At 37.9% G+C, this 18995-nt stretch overlaps 1 protein-coding gene across 1 annotated transcript in view; it reads left to right on the top strand.

Moving 5' to 3' along the window:
• Positions 1 to 17086, top strand: part of RAB11FIP2 (RAB11 family interacting protein 2) — a 32499-nt gene extending 15413 nt beyond the window's left edge. Inside the window, exons 4-5 of the mRNA XM_028730116.2 lie at positions 6272 to 6317; positions 12648 to 17086. Of these exons, the coding sequence (XP_028585949.2) occupies positions 6272 to 6317; positions 12648 to 12875 (274 nt within the window). The 3' untranslated portion in view covers positions 12876 to 17086. The remainder of the gene's footprint in view (positions 1 to 6271; positions 6318 to 12647) is intronic.
• Positions 17087 to 18995: the final 1909 nt, after the last annotated feature.

The raw sequence follows: 18995 nt of genomic DNA, 5'->3' as shown, positions 1-18995 counted from the left end.
TTAAGTTCTTAGGCTCCAAGACTGTACCCACTTACATAAATATGGGGCTGTAAATAACATGCACACTGGGCAGTTTTGTCATTGTCACTCATTTTTGTTTCACTCTGCCTTTGGCAGCATATATTGATAATAACTGGGCCAATGAGAACAGTTATATCATTATCATCTTTATTGTTATTTTTATACGAGTAGGTAGAAGGTTGGTTGGGTTGAGGTGTTGGTGAAGGAGTCTCTGACATTGGATTGGCCTTTCCAACATTAAATCTCTGTCTTCAACATCAGGTGGCAAATCTGATTTATCCTCTGGCCCTGGAATGTCCTTCCAGGGACCACTGGATTGCATCCCAGCAATAGGGCTAACATGCTTATATAACCTTCTAAGCTATGTCCCTCTTGTGTCTAGGCTGTGTCCCCAAATAAATAAAAATAAAATAAATATATGAGCACTTCTCTACTGAAAAGTTCTTCTTTTACCGTGAATCCTTTGAAGTTGGGGAAGGAAGCTTTCTAAATATCTGACTCCAGAACAGTCAGATGTCAGTATGACATTTCTGTAACATTTTTCAAATATTCTGTATTAAACTTGTTGCTTAAAAGCTATTGTTAGAGTAGCTATATTCCAGCTTTATCTGATCTGTAGCTTTATTCACATGTAGCGTTATCATGTATTTGGCTTCTGTTCCACTAAGTTCAGCCTCTTGTGGAAGTTGTAATCATTGTCTCTTTGATATCTCTTGCCACCTTTTCATTCATTTCTAGAAAAGTAAGTTCATTTGGTAGTTATTTCCCAGACATTAGTACAGGTTGTTGCTTAGTGCATCACCTTCTCCTTCCTTCTGCTTATATTCTTTCACAGAAGATGAGCCAGCTGTACTTCATAAAACAGAGTTTTTATAAATTTAATAAAATTAAAATTCACAAAAACCTAGTGACATTATAAAGCAGTTCTAAAACCTCCTATAAAAACATAACACAATGCCCAGGTAATTAAAGTCTTGGGCTGTTGTTGAAAAGACATTAAAGTTAATTCCAGGCAAGCTTCTCTGAAGAGGTCATTCCACATCCAAGAGGGACTCAACTGAGAAGTCCCTCAACTAGCAGACAGACTCAAGAGAAGAATGTGAGAGGGTTTAGGCAGGCTTATGTGTGTAGGGGCAAAATAACATTTTTTGATTTACTTTCATTTATATCCTGCTTTTCTTCCATCGTGGAACATGAAGTGGCATTCACATGGTTCTCAGGTGATCATCCATCCAGCTGCTGACCAAGACCAAAATTGATGGTTTAACGCTTGGGACATTTTCAGTCATTTAGAGGGAGAGTCAAGTAGCCAGGCCACAAGCTGTTTAGCGTTTCAAAGGGTAACAACCAGCATGTTGAAGTGTGCTTGGGAACAGTCCCAATCAGTAATCTAGCACCTGTATTTTGTTTCCAAGAAGTTGTCAAAGGCAGCCCCACAATAGTCCTGTCAAAGAGTTACTGTGGCATGAATCCCAATGAAATAAATGATTTAAGATGGTACTGCTAGGGATGTACCCGTTAAAGTGAGATTGATTAACCCCAGATCACATCTGGAGTTTGTTGCATTTTGGGAACAGCGGAACAGAAAACTGAGATAATTGTGTCACAAAGTAACATATATATATGCTGCATGTTAGTTTAGTCAGAAGGGTGCCCCTTCTTCCTTTTGAAGTAAAATTGTGCTTTTATTTATTGGTGATTTTTTAAAAAAGTAGTAATCATAAATTGCTCTTCCTTTTTTTAAACCTCGTTTTGCAGTAATATAAATGATTCCTAGATTACCAGAGTAGCGTTTTGTAAATCTGCCAACATGAACTGATGAAGTACATATACTTCATAATGCCATAAAGTTTTTTTTAAAAAAATTGTTAATGTGTTTATTAGAATGTGATTATTGTGTTTTTCAACTTTTGTTTCCTAATAAATTGCCCTAGGAAAGACACTAATTGATTAAAAGATCTTCTAACTCCTGAAAAAGGAACTAATTACAGGCAAAACTAACATTCTGAAGACAAGAATGAAAATAGCAAAATTTTAAAGTGATTTTGAGCAGATTGACATTTTTTTTTTTTAGTTTGCTGTATCATGGCAAATAGAAGCAAAGCAGGTTTGACTTATATCTTGTAATCTATATTTACAGCTTATGTTTTGAAATGTTCTTTTGCTACTTCAAACATTCTTTTTTTTAAAAAATCACAGCTTAAGGAAAAAATTAAATATTTTAAGTAATCTCCATCTGTTATGTTTATCTTTCTGCTTTCTTGTCTGTCAGTCTCAGCTGCAACATTATTTGCCTCATCTGTGAATTTTCATTCTTCTGCACGCTGATGAGCTTTAATGTTCAGGCTTGATGGCTTTAGGGTGTTGGGCATTAACTTGGAATGCCTCTTGTTGACAATACAGGTATTTGTAAAGTTTCAAACAGTCTTAATAGTTCCATTGTTTTCTGTCTTGAGACTTACTGTTTTTCCATATTTGCAAAGTGTGGTTCTTTTCACTTTTCATGAACTGTTTTTTACTCTCTCTGTGTGTGTGAGAGTGTGTGTGTGTTTAATAACCCTGAATATTGATAGATACTAGAGAAGTACTGGAAAAGCACAAAAATGGTGTGTGTGTGTGTGTGTGTGTTATATTTGAGTGAAGTTAATTACAAAGTGTCCCTTGGTTTTAAAATACAAAAAACAACAACTGTAAAATTACAGAATTATCCAATTTGCAGTTCAATTACGAAATAGCCAAACAGAAGTCATAATGAACTGGAACCCAGAAGCCAGATGAAATGGATATGTCTCCCCTGTTTCAGATGGAATGGAGAGAGAGAGAGAGTAAGGTGTCATCTGCGTATTGATGACACTGCACTCTGAATCCCTGGGTTCCTTACAGTATATGGGTAAAAATTGTAGGAGAGGTAAACACCACAGGCAAGGGAAAACTGAGTGAAGTTGGACATGCACTCTGGACTTTCAAAAGGCTGAAATATTGAAGGCACAATGGTAGACAGTTCCAGCAAGAAAGAAAAGTGGGAGGCACCTAAAGAAACTGGTGTGGCTGCATAAGGAGCTTACAGATGATCTGAGATGTAAGCAGTGCATATATAAGAAATGGAAGAAAGGAGAAATCATAAAGAGATGCCAACAGCTGCAGGGAGAAGGTAAGGAGGGCCAAATCTCTGAATGAACTCAGGCTTGCAAGGGAGGTTAAGATAATTAAAAAGGTTTCTTTGACAATGTTTGAAGCAAGAGGAAGAACAAGCAAGCAGTAGGTCCCTTGCATGGAGATGATGGAAAAATGCTATTGGGTGACAGGGAGAAGGCAGAACTGCTGAACGCCTATTTTGCCTCTGTCTTCACTCGGAAGGAAAGCAGTGCCCAACAGAATAAATGATGCAGGGAGGGAGCTGCAGCCCAAAGATAGGGAAAGAGGTGTTAAGGGAACACTTAGCTGCTTTAAATGAATTCACATCTCCAGGGCCTGATGAGAATTCCTGGAAACTGGAGGTGGGGAAATGTTGTTCCCATCTTCGAAAGGGGGAAAAAGAGGACCCAGGTAACTACCAACCAGTCAGCTTCACGTCAGTATCAGGAAAGGTCCTAGAACAGATAATTCAACAATCAGTCTGTGGGCACTTAGAAAAAGATGCTATGATTACTAAGACCCAGCATGGGTTTCTCAAAAACAAATCATGCCAGACGAATCTCATTTTCTTTTTTGATAGAGTTACAAACCTGGTGGATCAGGGGAATGCTGTGGATGTAGTATATCTTGATTTCAGTAAGGCTTCTGACAAAGTCCCCCATTATATTCTTTCCAAGAAGCTGGTAAAATGTGGGTTGGACAAGGTAACTGTTAGGTGGATTTGTAGCAGGTTGACCGAACCCAAAGAGTACTCCCTAATGGTTTCTTGTCATCCCTGAAAAAAGTGACAAGTGGAGTGCTGCACGGTTCTCTCCTGGGCCCACTGTTGTTCAGTGTCTTTATTATTTACTTGGATGAAGGTATTGAGGGGATGCTCATCAAATTTGCAGGTGACACCAAACTGGGATGACACCAAACTAGCTAATGCTGTAGAAGACAGAATTGGAATTCAGGATTACCGTAACAGTTTAGGGAACTGGGTCCAAACTAACAAAATGAATTTCAGTTGGGACAAATGAAAGGTTCTACACTTAGGCAAGAAGAACCAGCTGCAAAATATAAGATGGGGAATACCTGTATTACCAGTAGTACATGTGAAAAGAATATAGGGGGTCTTAGTAAACCACAAACTTAACATGAGTACCCAGTGTGCTGCAAAACAAACAACCCCCCCCCCAAAAAAAACCCCACTAATGCTATTCTAGACTGCTTGAAAAGAAGTAGAGTGTTCCCAATCAAGGGAAGTAATAGTCCCTCTCTATTCTACCTTGGTCATACTAAGGCTGTTCCAATAGCCTCCTTACAAAAGGGTTAAAATGTATTGGTTTTAAGAATTGGCAATAAATAATCTTGATTTTCAGATCTTTAAGTACAAAGTCAAATGAATGTCATTTAGATCTTTGAACAGCAAATGTTGAAATGGATCTACTAACACATACCAAACTGTAGGGGCTTTTAATCTGTGACAGTTAAATTTATAATCTTTTGATCCTAGCAACTCTTATTTTTTAAAAAATGTACAATTAAAATCTTGCCTTTCATAAAGACAACTTTTTGTTTCTTGTATAAACTGTTTTAGAAAATTATGTTCCACGAGGGCATTTTTATTTTTCAGATTCAAAAAGGCATTTAAGTCATTTTATAATTATTGCAGTTGCACAATTAATAGCAATACAGAGATAGTGGTAATTATACCAAGGCGTGTATCTGAGGTGCCAAAACATATCTTAAGGCTTTTATATTTAGAGTTGTCCCTGTGAATTTTCCCATAGTCATTCTGAGAGAACTAGGAAAAATTATCTGCTATTCCTTGTTTGCTAGCTCTTAAGAAACTATTTCTTGCAATTTAGAGTTGATGATGCATTGAATTTAAAAATGCAACCCTTGGTGGAGTCAGTACAATTTAATAATAATAATAATAATAATAATAATAATAATAATAATAATTATTCATAAATCCCTTTTTTCTGGTAAGTGGAGGGGATAATTTTTTCATCCTTCATGATTGCCCCTCCTACACAGTAGGAATGAAGGTCAGCTTGTTAATTGTCTCCTCCAACGACAGACTCCTGCACTTTAGGGTAGGCCTTGCCTCATTGGTGTCCTGAAGAGCTTTCTAAAACATTTTCCCTTCTTCTTCTTCTTCTTCTTCTTCTTCTTCTTCTTCTTCTTCTTCTTCTTTCACCATTGGCATTTCAGCCAAGCCCATGGGTGTATTAAATTTTGTTGAATGAGTTTCAGAACACCCCTGTTGGATGGTGCTTTGAAGAAGGCTGGGAAGGATTACTTCTTCACTGACACAAGAGTAGGCTTGAAAATAACCATATTTTCTTGTGTCATTCTGTTGGATTGATAACACACTGGGGCTGCCCCATGGTTGTCGTGGTGACTGTGAAGGTAGCTTTGGCAAGGATGTTGAAGTCCTTCAGAGTCTACATCATGGGAGTCCTCAACACCAAACCAGATACATGCCACCTCTGCCAGCTCATGCAGGGAAGCTATTGGGCAATGTGGTGGATGGTACTCTAACAGAGTCCTCAGTCCTGACTGTCAAGTCTGGGACAGGAGATCAAATCTTTATAGATTGTAGCAAACCAGTCCCCTTACTTATCAGACACAGGAGAAATTTAATCCTAGCTCTTCCGCACAGATCTCAGTAATATAAATTGTGCCAGCTTTCTTTTGCAGGATCGAATCATGGATAATTGATGTTTTGTTTTGGACACATTTGCCATGTAACAGTAGCAAGTCATTACTTAGTGCCTTGCAAACAATAGTTTGCAAATGTGGCAGGCGGGGTCACTGAGTTTGGAGGAGGGATCACAAAATGGTACACCCACCACTGGGTCTCTTTAAGTTAACAGCTGGATTACATGTGACTTTCACTAGCATTTTAACTCTCTAACAGACTTCTGCCTGCCTTCCGTTCCCATGTATGATTGTAATGAATAAAGACTTCCTCAGTGACAATGATGGGGCAAACCTGATTGTAACATTATATGTTGTTATTTTGTGGGTGATAAGGCTGCCGGTGGGAATTGAAGGTGACTCTGTTCTACCTGTATATGAACAAAGGAAAAAGGAATTTATTATATAATTTTGTTTGCTTCCATAGTTTTAATGTGAATCCTGCGCATATCGAAGACCTTAGGAAAACTGTGGTAAGTTACTTCTTAATCAATACTCCACTTGATGTCTGAGAGTTGTTTTAAAATAAAACAGGGTAAATTTTATTTAACCCCATTTAAGTGTGTCATAAATATTTACTTTGTTGTATTATATATATAAACATAAGAATTACCTGACTGAATTAGGCCCAAGCGTGTTGCATGTCCAGCATTTTGCATCTAACTGTGTCTAGCCAGATGCTTCTAAGAAGCTCATAAGCAAGGCAGTCTTTCATTGTTGTTCATCCCAACACCTGATATTTGCGGGTCTACTGCCTCTGAACATGTGGACTCGATTTAGCAACCACCATCAAAGCTAGTGTGGTAGTAAGTTTCAGTTAATTATATAAGAACATAACCCTGCTGAGTCATCAAAGTCCAGCATTCTGTTCTCCCAGTAGCAAATCAGATGCCTATAAGAAGCCCAGAAAAAGGACATTAGCGCAATAGGGCACTCCTGTTCATGCGTCCCAGCAACTGGCATTCAAAGGCATACTGTCTCTTGGTTTGTCTTGCTCCATACAACCTTTCCAACTCTACATCTTCTTTTTTTAATGCAGCTGCTAGAACGGAACACAGTTTTCAAGTGCGACCACACCATAGATCTACATAAGTAGATTATGATAATGGCATATTTATTTATATTATATAAATGTTTTTGTCTTTCCTGAACTGGCTGCCAATCAATGTAATGTGGTGATCTTTAGTTCTGTGGTTGTTATGAAGAGTTCTAGCAAATCGATTTGCTGCACCGACTACACACACACACACACACACACACACACACCACCACCACCACCACCTGTTGCAAGAATGTGCTCTCCTTTTATTCTGATATACATGTGTAGAGCTCCTCCTCATGTGAAGTGGAGGGTGGAATCATGACTGACCTAGGACCCAGCTTTATGTAGAGGAGTTGTACACATCTCTTCGAATTAATGTAGGGATTCTTCTCATACTTGCTTAACATGCAGCTGGCAGTGCGTTTGACTGGTTTGCTAGTGTGCTCACCAACATAACCCCACTTCCCCTCTTAGCAGGTGAGCATTCCTTACATGAAAGAAAAATAAAATCCTTCATCCATAATTTTAAGAGCCGTTACCATGTCCCTCCCACATCTAGCTGTTCCCTTTTCTAGCATGGACAGCCTCATCTCTTCTTCAGCTTTTCCTTGCGGGGAAGTTGTTCCAGTCTCTTAGTCATGTTAACTGAGACAACCAGAGCAGTCAGCATGCAGTACCATAATGGCGTTATGGTTAATAAATTAGCTGCAGCAATAGTCTTTATTCCATCTTTATTCAGTCTGCTCAGTGGAATACACACTCTTAAGGAACAGATTTACTGGAAGACAATGAACTCAACTAGTCTTTCACAATTCTAAATCCTGTGAATCTTTATGAGATGTTTCAGGAGGATTTAACAAAGTGAGTGTGCTAAGTTGATGAGTAAATATATCAAGATTGCTAATACAAATAACAAATGAACTCTCATGATGATTAAAAATGCTCACAAAGTGTAATCTGTTTTTGTTTGGAATATTCAGCTGACCCTGAAAATTCAGGAGAATAGCTAATGTGGTCAGAATAAAAACAAAACAAAACAAAAACCTTCCCATTGCTTTAGAAATATACTAGTGCTCAAGCCTATTCTATGAGTTAGGTAATATTTTTATAAAAAATGTTTTAACTTGTTTTGGGGTGCATTCTAGTGAAATTTAGTCATAACTTAAGTCCATAGGCATATCTTACATATATATATATATATTTAGTATCCAACATTAGTCACACACAATGTATACCCATTGAAATCAATTATTTAAAATGGGTCTACTCTGAGTATGACTAATATCACTCACTGAATTCATTTGTGGCTTACACTTAACTGCCAGTAGGTGTGTGTAGGATTGCAGCCTTAGAGATGGTTTTCAGTATATTGTCTGGAAAATGCTTAATTGGCTTCTATGTATTTTAATGATAACAGCCAACATTAAGCAATAAATTGCTAGCGAACGAATTTTTTTTAAGAAAGCAATTAGTTTTCCTTAGAGAAATTAAAGGTGATAAAAATAATCCAGTTTTGGACTTGTTCCTCTCTAGGAATGAGCTAACCTTGCAATGCTGATGCCCGGTTCATTTTGAGCAAAATACAGTTAGAGCATGTTTTTATATAGTAAGTTTGAAACACAACTATTGTAAAAATTCAAATGTTGTAAGATTATTCTGTAAGTAGTTTGAAGTAATTTAAATGACGTTCCTCCAATAAATTATTTCTTTTATTCCCTTGGAAGTGGTGTTTGGTAATTAAGTTTATATGCCTTGTGCTCTGGTGATGCCAACACCTGTCTGTGAATGAACAGTGTTTAAACAGGAGCAATAGCCAGTTGAAAGGGCAGCAAGAGCTCTTTAAAGCCTAATTAGGAACTGAAAGGGAGATGAAGCAAGTAGGACAAGAGATGAGAAAGTGGTTTAGATGATATTCCCAAAGCAAAGTTCCTCATTAGAACAATAAACAGATGATCAAAGTATGCCAAGTTGTCATTTTATCTCTCCGTTTCCCAGCAGTTGTGACTATCAGTTTGTACCCAAATAATATTTGGTTATCAAGGCTTTCTCTACATGTTTACACATTTGAAATCTTACCCTTTTCCTTGCTCTTTCCTGAATGATAGGTATCATAGTCTGCGGGATTTTTTGTTGTTGTTGTTTAGGAAGTTACAGCAGAATATTTATTTTCCAGCAAGATTTGTCCTCAGTCGTTGAACGCATGTTTTCATTTTACTTGAAGTACTAAAATTGTAGTTTTCAATAGCTATGGCACTTGTATGCATATGACCATTTTACTTCAAATAATCATATGGTCTGTTTTATAAATGAACATCTTAAAGATACATCACACAGAACCATCTGGGATATATTATATAATTAAAAACTATATGACTGCTACTAGCTTTTTTGTAGGTTAGAAGTACGTCAGATTTTATTGCCTTTGTTTACAAACATGGTTTTAGTTTGTGTACATACACACAAACATTTTTGATTATCCAAACCCTTCATTTGTAATGCAGAGATAAAATAACTATACATGAATTGGCTTTGAATTCAAATCCTTAAGACAAAAACTTACCACATTGTAAGTTTCTCTTAAACACATTAATCTACAAAATATTACCTCAAGATGTAAATATTCTTAATTGTGGTAATTGATAAAGGGAAGTTGGCTGAAGTGTAAACCAGTCAAAAATTCTTCTGCTTACAGTGATTATCAAGAGCTCAAAAATTTAACAGTTGACTGATGTTTTAACTTGTAACATTTATACTGGCTCACTAGCTTGCCTTTTCTAATCAGCTATATTTTACACACTAATTTTATATTTTTTAAAATACTTCAATTCTATGCTATTATCCAAGTTATTATCAAGGTCTGGGGAAATTTGGGGTGGAGAGAATGTTTGCTTTTTCCAGGGATCCGCCCCCACAATTTTTAGCACAGCCTCTGACATTTCATTATGCTTACTTCTAAGGCTGCAGTGCTAAGCCCCACTAAACTGAGTGAGTCTGAATAAACATCCATAGAATCGCACTGAAAATAGAATAAATTTATCAGATTGTACAATTGTATATGTTGGGTTATGAATTATGTGTGTCATCATAGTGTGAAACATATAGATTTGATAGGGATACAAGCACTGCATATATTTCAATTTCCCCCTAAAAAAATTCCACCCACCCACAGCTTCACTACATGCTTACCTGGGAGTAAGTTACTGAACTCAGAGGAGAATCCTTCCCAGTAGACATGTATAGGATTGGACTGTAAATCAATTAAATTTGCCCATCAGTGTTGTGAGTTTCTAATTTTATTTAGTAGGCTAGCTCAAAATTCTGTATGCAACATCAGCAGCCCCGTAGGTCAGTTTTAATAGGTCTTCCTTTCCAGCTAACTGCTGTCTCATAATTGTAGTATATTTCTTACTTTGTTCAAACGTTGCAACACACATTAAGCAGTCTGGAAAAAGAACATAAGCAGCCTGATCCATAAACTATTTAGTCCCATTGAAATCTGCTTAAATCCAAGTGCTCTGATTTTTGTATCACAGACACAGGAGGACTAGAATGGGTAATTAGACAAACAAGGCTTAAGAAGCTACATAAATCCTTGGCTGCATTCCTAAAGGTTGAGTTGTGAAAGAAAGGCAGTTCAAACAGTAGTTTTTGGATATGCCTTGGTTTACGCAATTCCGTTCTCCACATTCCCATGGTAGACGAGGCTTGGCATGTAAAGTGGCAGAGAGGAGCTACCAAAAGAAAGGAAAAATGGAGCACAGAGGAATGTGTTTTCTCTCCTTTCCACACATAGGATTAGGGCAAGGGGTCAGATTTAAAGAGGCCAATAGATAAATATATTGGGGTGAGATATTGGGGTTAGCTGGGGTTAGTGCTTGGGATGCAACTACGGAATCTGGCAAAATTTTGCAGAACCGTTGTCCAGTTCTGTTTGTCTGACAGTGCTGATGAGTCTGGCTGTTATACTTTTAAATAAAAAACCCTATTTTGTGTTCCTGATACTAATATAACTGCTTTCAAAAGGCAGCAGTATTTTTATACATATTTGTGATTTGATGACTTGCAACTTCAAATGATGACTTGCACTTGTGAAATGGTCATCGCAGACAAATCAACGTACCAGACATAACCACGAATACAATACTTCTCAAAGGAGGCAGTTCACTCATTGAGCCACAGGTTTTTGAGCAGTCAGTGGTATGTGCATATGTGAATTATCCATAACTTGCTATTTAAATATAGAAAGTGATAGATGCAGACAAGTCTTAAAATAGAGCCTGGATTCATTAAAAAGCAAGAGTGCAAAAGAATTATCTCACTGTTGGGAAGCAACCAAGAAATGTTTTTGAACCACATCTATTATCCATTTTAATCGTTTTGGATTCTTTTCAAATATAGACTGGTTCCCTTGCAGCATCTTCTGCCAGGAAAGTGGGAAATGTTCCAGAGAAATGTTCACTTAATAATGCTGTACTGTGGGTCCCAGATGGAGGCCTGTTTCCCTTAGATCTCAATTACAATCTGCTCCTGCTTTTGCTACAGACCAACAGTGAGAGCTTGAAAAGTTGGTGTACTATAAACTCCTCAGTATTTATATTTTGCTGCAACTTCTCTTTCCTTTCTTACTGAAGTGCTGCCAGAATTAATCAGCAAAATCATTCTGATGGTTGCAATATTCTCCTGGGACTGTGATTGCTTAATGAATTAGACTATATGTAAGCAAATGCTCACAAATCAGAAATGATCTTGTTTGAGACCGACTTCATTATATAATGTTAGAAAAAGGAGAATTGTCAACCGGTGGTTCAACCCATGTTTTCCTGTGTAATGGCGAACTGACTGAAAAACAGCACAGGGGGTGCTGGCACAGGTGGTGTTGTCAGTTGTTGTCCTGGCTGTCAGAGCCTATTCCAATTAAACCACACAGAAATACACTGGGCAAACACTTGAAATAACTTACATGTAGTTTTCATGCTAGCATGGGTTACAAAGTACCATGTAAATAAAGCTTGTACTACACACAGTGGGAGATCCCTGTAGTGAATATTCTCAGATGATCTGACCACCCAGTAGAAATATTTCCAGTGGCTCCACATGGTAGGTGTAGCCTAAGAATCAAGTCCTTAGTCCACATCAGTCCATTTGGTGCAAAGGATATGTACTTTAGTGAGACAGTATTCCTATATTCTGGTGCTCTTTCAACATTTCTTTGTATAATGATTCGTAAGGTATTAAGAATCTGGGATTCTGTTACAGCAAACTGCTCACTAATTCATGAAGTTTGTGACCCACTGGGTGTTATCCTCATGTTCCATGAAGATGAGAGTTACACAGCATCAGTGCCTGATGTATTACAGCCCAGTATTTAATGACTGGGTGGCAGAGTTAGGTTAGACAAGATTTGACTATACTTTTCACATTTTTAAAGAATTTGGCAAATTACACTTTTAAGCCAGCATGAATTTTGAGCATTGTAAAAATGCCTTTACAAGGTATACATAGACTTGATGAATCATCTAGCTATGCTTTAGCTGAACCAGATAAACAGCTTGTTCAAGGTACCACAGCTGCTTTTCTCTGTTCCTCTTTATGTAAATAGGCTGTTATTGTGCTAGTCAGATACTATGTCAAAGGGGGAAGGAGTTGCTATATGTGGTTTCCGATTCGCATCCTCTCTTCTAGTACTAGTACTGGTATTAATGTGATGTTTGAAGTTCTGTAATGTTCCCCCCTCAAAAAAACCCACCTCTCTTTATTCTAGGATGCAAATCCTTTTGATGCTGCTGCAGGGTATCGTAACCTTACACATGAAGAGGTCTTACAAGAATTAGTGAAACATAAAGAACAACTGAAGAAGAAGGACACCCATATTCGTGAACTTGAGGACTATATTGACAATCTTCTTGTGCGAGTAATGGAAGAAACTCCTAGTATTCTCCGAGTGCCATATGAACCTTCTCGGCGAGCTGGCAAATTTTCAAAAAGCTAAGCCAGTGCCAACACCCGATGGTATTTCTTCAATAAGGTGGACTGCTTATTTCAGTGTTTTGATATCTTAGCTTCCCTTTTTAACTCTTTACATCCTGAGAGAGTTTTACTCCAAATACTGATTAGTATTGTCAAAACTGGCAACCCACACACGAGCTGCATAACGCTTTTTGGAAAAGTAAGATTTTAATTCCATTTGCTATGAAACATTCCTCTTAACATTTACATGCAGGTGTCTTTTGTTTTGTTTTTAAATTTTGTAGTAACTTGTATACCACTATGAGCTACACAATCCCAGACACATACTTGAATATTTATTTTGCACTTCAGTCAGTCTCTTTGATGTTACAGCATGCTGTCTATGTGTATGCGCACAAGTGGGATGTGTTTTGCAGCTCTAAACACGAAGGAAAATCTGAAGATGTGAGATTTTATTGTTAGCATTTTATGACTAGGAATCACCAGTAGAGGATTATCAGTGAGGAAGTGTCATGTGTTTTTACATAAGGATGCTGACAGCAATGGTTCCTGAATGGAATGTATTTGAAGCATTTGTGCCCAATAAGAGTCAGGGGCTTTTGAAATGGCAAGTAGCAATTTATTAAAATTGGTATGGATACTAAATATGAGGACATGGCATGCAAATATGCATTAAGTAAAGAAAGCATAGGAAAGTGATGAATGAATACCTCATTTTCTGAAAGTTTATATGAATTATGGGAGATAATGCTGATGGACACATCAGCATTTACATATTTCCTTGGCTTTTGCCAAATTTGGGGAATGGAAATTGTGTGCTCGCTTGTGTTTCCCAATCTAGGAGAGTGCTTTTTAAAATGGGGAGTTGTTGTTCTTTTCTTAAGTACTATATTCTGTGTCCAAATCAAATATTGACCTTCACTTAAGAGTGACAGATGTATTTGGTTAAGCATGTCTCTTGACTAGGTGACATTTGTGTATAGTGTTGTGTGCCTGTTGCAAAGTAGCAAAATGCGATTCTAATGGGAAGCCCTGCCATGAAGAGAAAGATAATTTGCTATACAAGTAATAAAAACTTTGCATTGTTTTAATTTGCTTTATACAAAACCTTAAACAGAATGCTTGCTAACATGAAGTGAAATATAGGTTTAAACATAAGGTACATGAAGTGTTAAGGAGGTTTATTTTTCTTTTGAGATTTTCATTTTTCTTGCTTGTAATCTACATTTCTCAAATATAGACCTAAAGAGGGTTTCCCCCTCCTTTTAGACTGATAAAGAATACTAATTGAAATAGCTCTATTTTTTTGTTGTTACCAGGTCAAGAACCTTTCCTTAATCAAAACATTCTTTTAACTAAAATAATAGGGCAGAGCTGTCATCAGAATATGATGGAAAGGGGAGTGTTTCTATTATTGAATATCCTCAGCCACATTAAGCAGAATATTGTGCCATGGACAAATTCATTTCCACTTTCCTATAGCAATTTTGTCATTCCTAATACATGAGTAACTCTAAATGTTGGTACTGTGTCTTAGAAGAACATGAAGATCTTTTTCTGTAAGTCTGTGTACTTTCACTTTTGATGAATACCAAAGGATACATATTCTAAGCTATTTTTGTGTTTTAAGGTTAACTACTGTGTTTGAAACAGATGCTTTACCATCATCATTTATACCAGAATGTATTTTAAAATTCCATTGCTCACTTAAAGCTTGCAGATCCAAAGTACCATACTTAATGACTACCATCCATGATACTGGAAATTACAGGGCCGCTGATGTTTAACTTGAACTTCCATTATATGCAAGTTCATTATGTGTCTTCAATGAGCATTCCTCAGCTACAACAGAAGAGTATAAACCACAGAATTTTGAACTCATGTTAATTATTAACTCTTCTATTTTCAATCACCTTTTGAATTACTTCTGTTAGCATCTTAATGTGAAAGATCAAACTGTTTGACTATAGAGCTTTTCTCATACACAGAGTTAACAAGAACTTTAGTTAACATTTTGTGAAGGGTTGTCGTGTGCTTTCAATCTAATCTATAAGTGAATTCAAGCACCTTTGTATTTCCAATATTTAAGTGCAAATATCAGAAACAATGGCAAATACATTCGTAAAATTATTATAGTTAAAACAGAAAAATACAGTGTTTATAAGCAACAAAACCTCTTCATAATTTGTGACAAAAAGTGACTACTGGAAATATAACTTTGAATACTGATCCATATTCTCTGAGCATTTCTGAGCTACACTGTCACAGAAATCATAGGGTAGGCACAGGACTGTCCTGTACAAATATATGCTTCTAGGAGCAATGACCAAGGTTCAGCTATAAGCAGAAATTAGGAGAGGCTGCTTATGAAAGGAGGGTGGTTGTTCCTGTACCACCTCGGCAATTCGCAAGGCAACTCTGGCCTGAGAATAACTTTGGTGAGAGCACACTCCAGTATTTGTATTCCTTCAGATTCTATGTTTCTATTTAAACTATATACAATATTCATTTTATAATAAAACACTGCCCCCCAATATTTTTTTATTTACCTGTCGCATTAAGCAATTTCTGCTGAGTTGTTTTAGGAGCTTCAAAACCCACCCTTTCATGCCACGTACAGTTCATCACCAAGATGGACAGTATTGGGAATGCCCACATTTTTACCATCCTTCTATTCTCTGTCTTGTGAAAAATTAGCATGAAGGGCTTTTTGGCAATCGTACTTTATTCCTTTTCAAATTGCACCGCCTAAGAGCAGAATGGCTAGCATTTCTTGTAAAGTATATGAAGGCCATTCTTAGGGTTGTAGCTATCAAGTGAAAAGTTACTACCAGAAAGAATGTTTAGTGTTATATTACTTTTCACTGCTGTATTTTAAATGTTTATGTTGAGCTTGATTGCCACTTTCCAATGAATGTAGACTTATTCATAGATTATGCTTAGCTACATCTATTGTTGTTTGCTGTAAATCAAGGGCTAGTTGTAATGTTCCAGCTGTTAAAACCTTGCCTTGTATTTGAGCGCTTTGTGAATGGGGTCATATCCTCAACTGAGCATTTTAACGAACCGTTATTCCCACCTCCCACCCCAAGCTCTTCGCTCAATTAAAAAGGAAACGTATGTCTTAAAATATATTTACTGCTGCAGTGGAACATTATTTACAACTATATATTTTTAAAAAATGTAACTTAGGCTAAGGGTTTCCCCACAAGCTGAGCTCTGTGTGTCCTTAAAAGCTGTAGAAGTGGAAGAATTGAAAATGTATGTATGTTTGTTGTGTGTCGAAATTCTTTGCTCCCAAGCAACTAATGAAGGATTACAGCACCGATAGATGAACAAGTCTGTTGTGGGTTCTGTTAAAATATTTTTCTCCCAGGCGTTCTAAGGGCTGAGCAGGAGAAGCAGGTTGTGCAGCAGTATGACCTGCATTCTGACATCCCTATTTATGCGTGTCCAAATTGACTCTAAATCTAGGTACCATTACCAGCAGTATTATGCAACAGATACAGCACTTTAACCGATTGACTTCTTTGGTGAAGATTCTCAGATTGATATCTATCAATTAAGGTACCTCTGCCAGCAGCATTGTTGGCCATCACATAGTCCTGTAGAATATAGGCCTCTTCAGTTGTTACCTGCTATCGGGAGCTCAGCTGTGACATCTGCAGCAGAGAACCTTCTTTATTCATGGCGGCTCCTTGTGTGACTTTACAAACTGCTCTTCCAGTGCTTACAGTACAGATAAATTTGTGCGCAGCCACAAGTAGTGCAGCAATGGGGTGGGACCACATGCGCATACCACAACCCATTTGTATATGTCCCTTTTCACATGAGTAATGTCTGAAGAGCATTTCTATGTTCCGGGAATCTGCAGCAAATACAGCACATTCTGTTCTGAATTGATTGCAACTGTATTTAGTGCAATAAGAAGCTGTACTAGAGACTTACAACAACTGTACAAAAGATATGCGCATGTCTTGGATAAAAGAGGGTTCCTTTGTTTTTGTGCAATGACTAATCATTTGTACGCATTTTCCCCTTCCAAAATTAAAAGTCACATCTTATGTGACACCTGTATATATAGAATGATGAAATGCATGAACTATCATTTTGATTGCTTTTGTAAACTTGAACATGTTTTATTTGATCAAAATTTGTAATCTTAATTTTAGAGATTCACTCCAGTTATTGTTGCATGTCAGACATCAATAAAATGCTACTGTGCACTCCATAGCCACAGCCATTTGTCTGGTCATTCTAAAACATTCAGTGCAGCAAGGATTTAAAATCCACTTCAAGGTTTGTAATATTCATACTGTGAAAAATTAACTAATACAAGTTTGATGATCAGTGATGCAAATGGGTGGCATAATTTGTCTGAGAATTTTGTGAGTAGTATTTGTACTTAGCTTCTCAATCATAAACCTGAAAAATGGATAAAAGCAGCAGTTTTGTAAGAAAATAAAGAGTAGTCATGAAGTAAGCAAGTCATTTCAGTTTATTTTAAGCAGTAGGTCTTTTGTTGCTCCTTGCAGTGTGTGTTTCAGTTGCATTAATAATGTGATGGATGTAGTAAGTTCAACTGTAGCCTACACCAGCCCTGCATTTTCTGATGTCATGATTTCCAACACAAGGCATTCGCTGTGGTCTAAACCATTGAGCCTCTTGGGCTTGCCAAGAAGGTCGGCGGTTCGAATCCCCTCATCAGGGTAAGCTCCCATTGTTCTATCCCAGCCCCTGCCAACCTAGCAGTTCGAAAGCATACCAGTGCAAGTAGATAAATAGGTACCACTGTGGAGGGAAGGTAAATGCTGTTTCCGCACACTCTGGTTTCCGTCATGATGTCCCGTTGCGCCAGAAGCAGTTTAGTCATGCTGGCCACATGACCTGGAAAGCTGTCTGCGGACAAACGCCAGCTCCCCTGGAGTGAAAGCAAGATGAGCTCCGCAACCCCATAGTCGCCTTTGACTGGACTTAACCTTTATATTCCTGGAGAGTTGCCCATGTTAGTGTCCTCCAGCAACGAAAAAGTATTCTGGCATCTTAAAGGCTAACACATTTATTTATGGCATATGTTTTCATTTGCATTTGGGGTGAAGGAATTGTAAACCAGGAAGTTAGAAAGGAAACTAAGTGCAGAAAAGTACTGATGGTGTCAACACAGACTGTTTCTCTGAACAGGGCTGTAGAATTATCAACCCAGGTAGGAGACATGGGTTGCTGTCCCCAGCATCCCCTCACACCCACCCCACCTTGACTTTCTTATGCAAAGGGAGCTATCTTCCCACATTCACTTGAACATGGGCAGAATAATAATAGAAGAACTTTTTGTGATCAGGAGCCTTGATAAAGCAGGTTCCCCAATCACTTGGAGGCTTCTTGCATTCAAGCAAACATGCACAGGAGCCCCCTTCAGACTTAATTAATCCAGAATGCGGCCGCTAGACTGGTGACTGGGAGTGGCCGCCGGGACCACATAACACCAGTTCTGAGAGATCTGCATTGGCTCCCAGTACGTTTCCGAGCACAATTCAAAGTGTTGGTGCTGACCTTTAAAGCCCTAAACGGCCTCGGTCCAGTATACCTGAAGGAGCGTCTCCACCCCCATCGTTCAGCCCGGACACTGAGATCCAGCGCCGAGGGCCTTCTGGCGGTTCCCTCATTGCGAGAAGTAAGGTTACAGGGAACCAGGCAGAGGGCCTTCTCGGTAGTGGCTCCTGCCCTGTGGAACGCCCTCCCAGCAGATGTCAAAGCAATAAACAACTATTTTACTTTTAAAAGTCATCTGAAGGCAGCCCTCTTTAGGGAAGTTTTTAATGTTTGATGCTGTACTGTTTTTAATATTCAGTTGGAAGCCGCCCAGAGTGGCTGGGGAAACCCAGCCAGATGGGCGGGGTATAAATAATAAATTATTATTATTATTATTATTATTATTATTATTATTATTATTAATCTGTTCAACACTGGAAGGTTTGGTCCACAAGGTGGTATCCAGTGCTCTCATTCTGCCCAGAATTCTGCTAATGGAATTTTCCCCACCTCTGATCCCTAAGTGCCCTCAAAATCAGCTTTAGGGGTGGATTGGGGCACCTTCTGGAGAAGATTTTGGGAGGGGGGGAATGGGAATGTAGTTACACCTATG

The sequence above is a fragment of the Podarcis muralis genome, chromosome 6 (assembly GCF_964188315.1).
Source record: "Podarcis muralis chromosome 6, rPodMur119.hap1.1, whole genome shotgun sequence".
Lineage (NCBI taxonomy): Eukaryota > Metazoa > Chordata > Lepidosauria > Squamata > Lacertidae > Podarcis > Podarcis muralis.
Note: the sequence above shows the minus strand (reverse complement) of the source record. Positions and strands in the feature narration are given on the sequence as shown.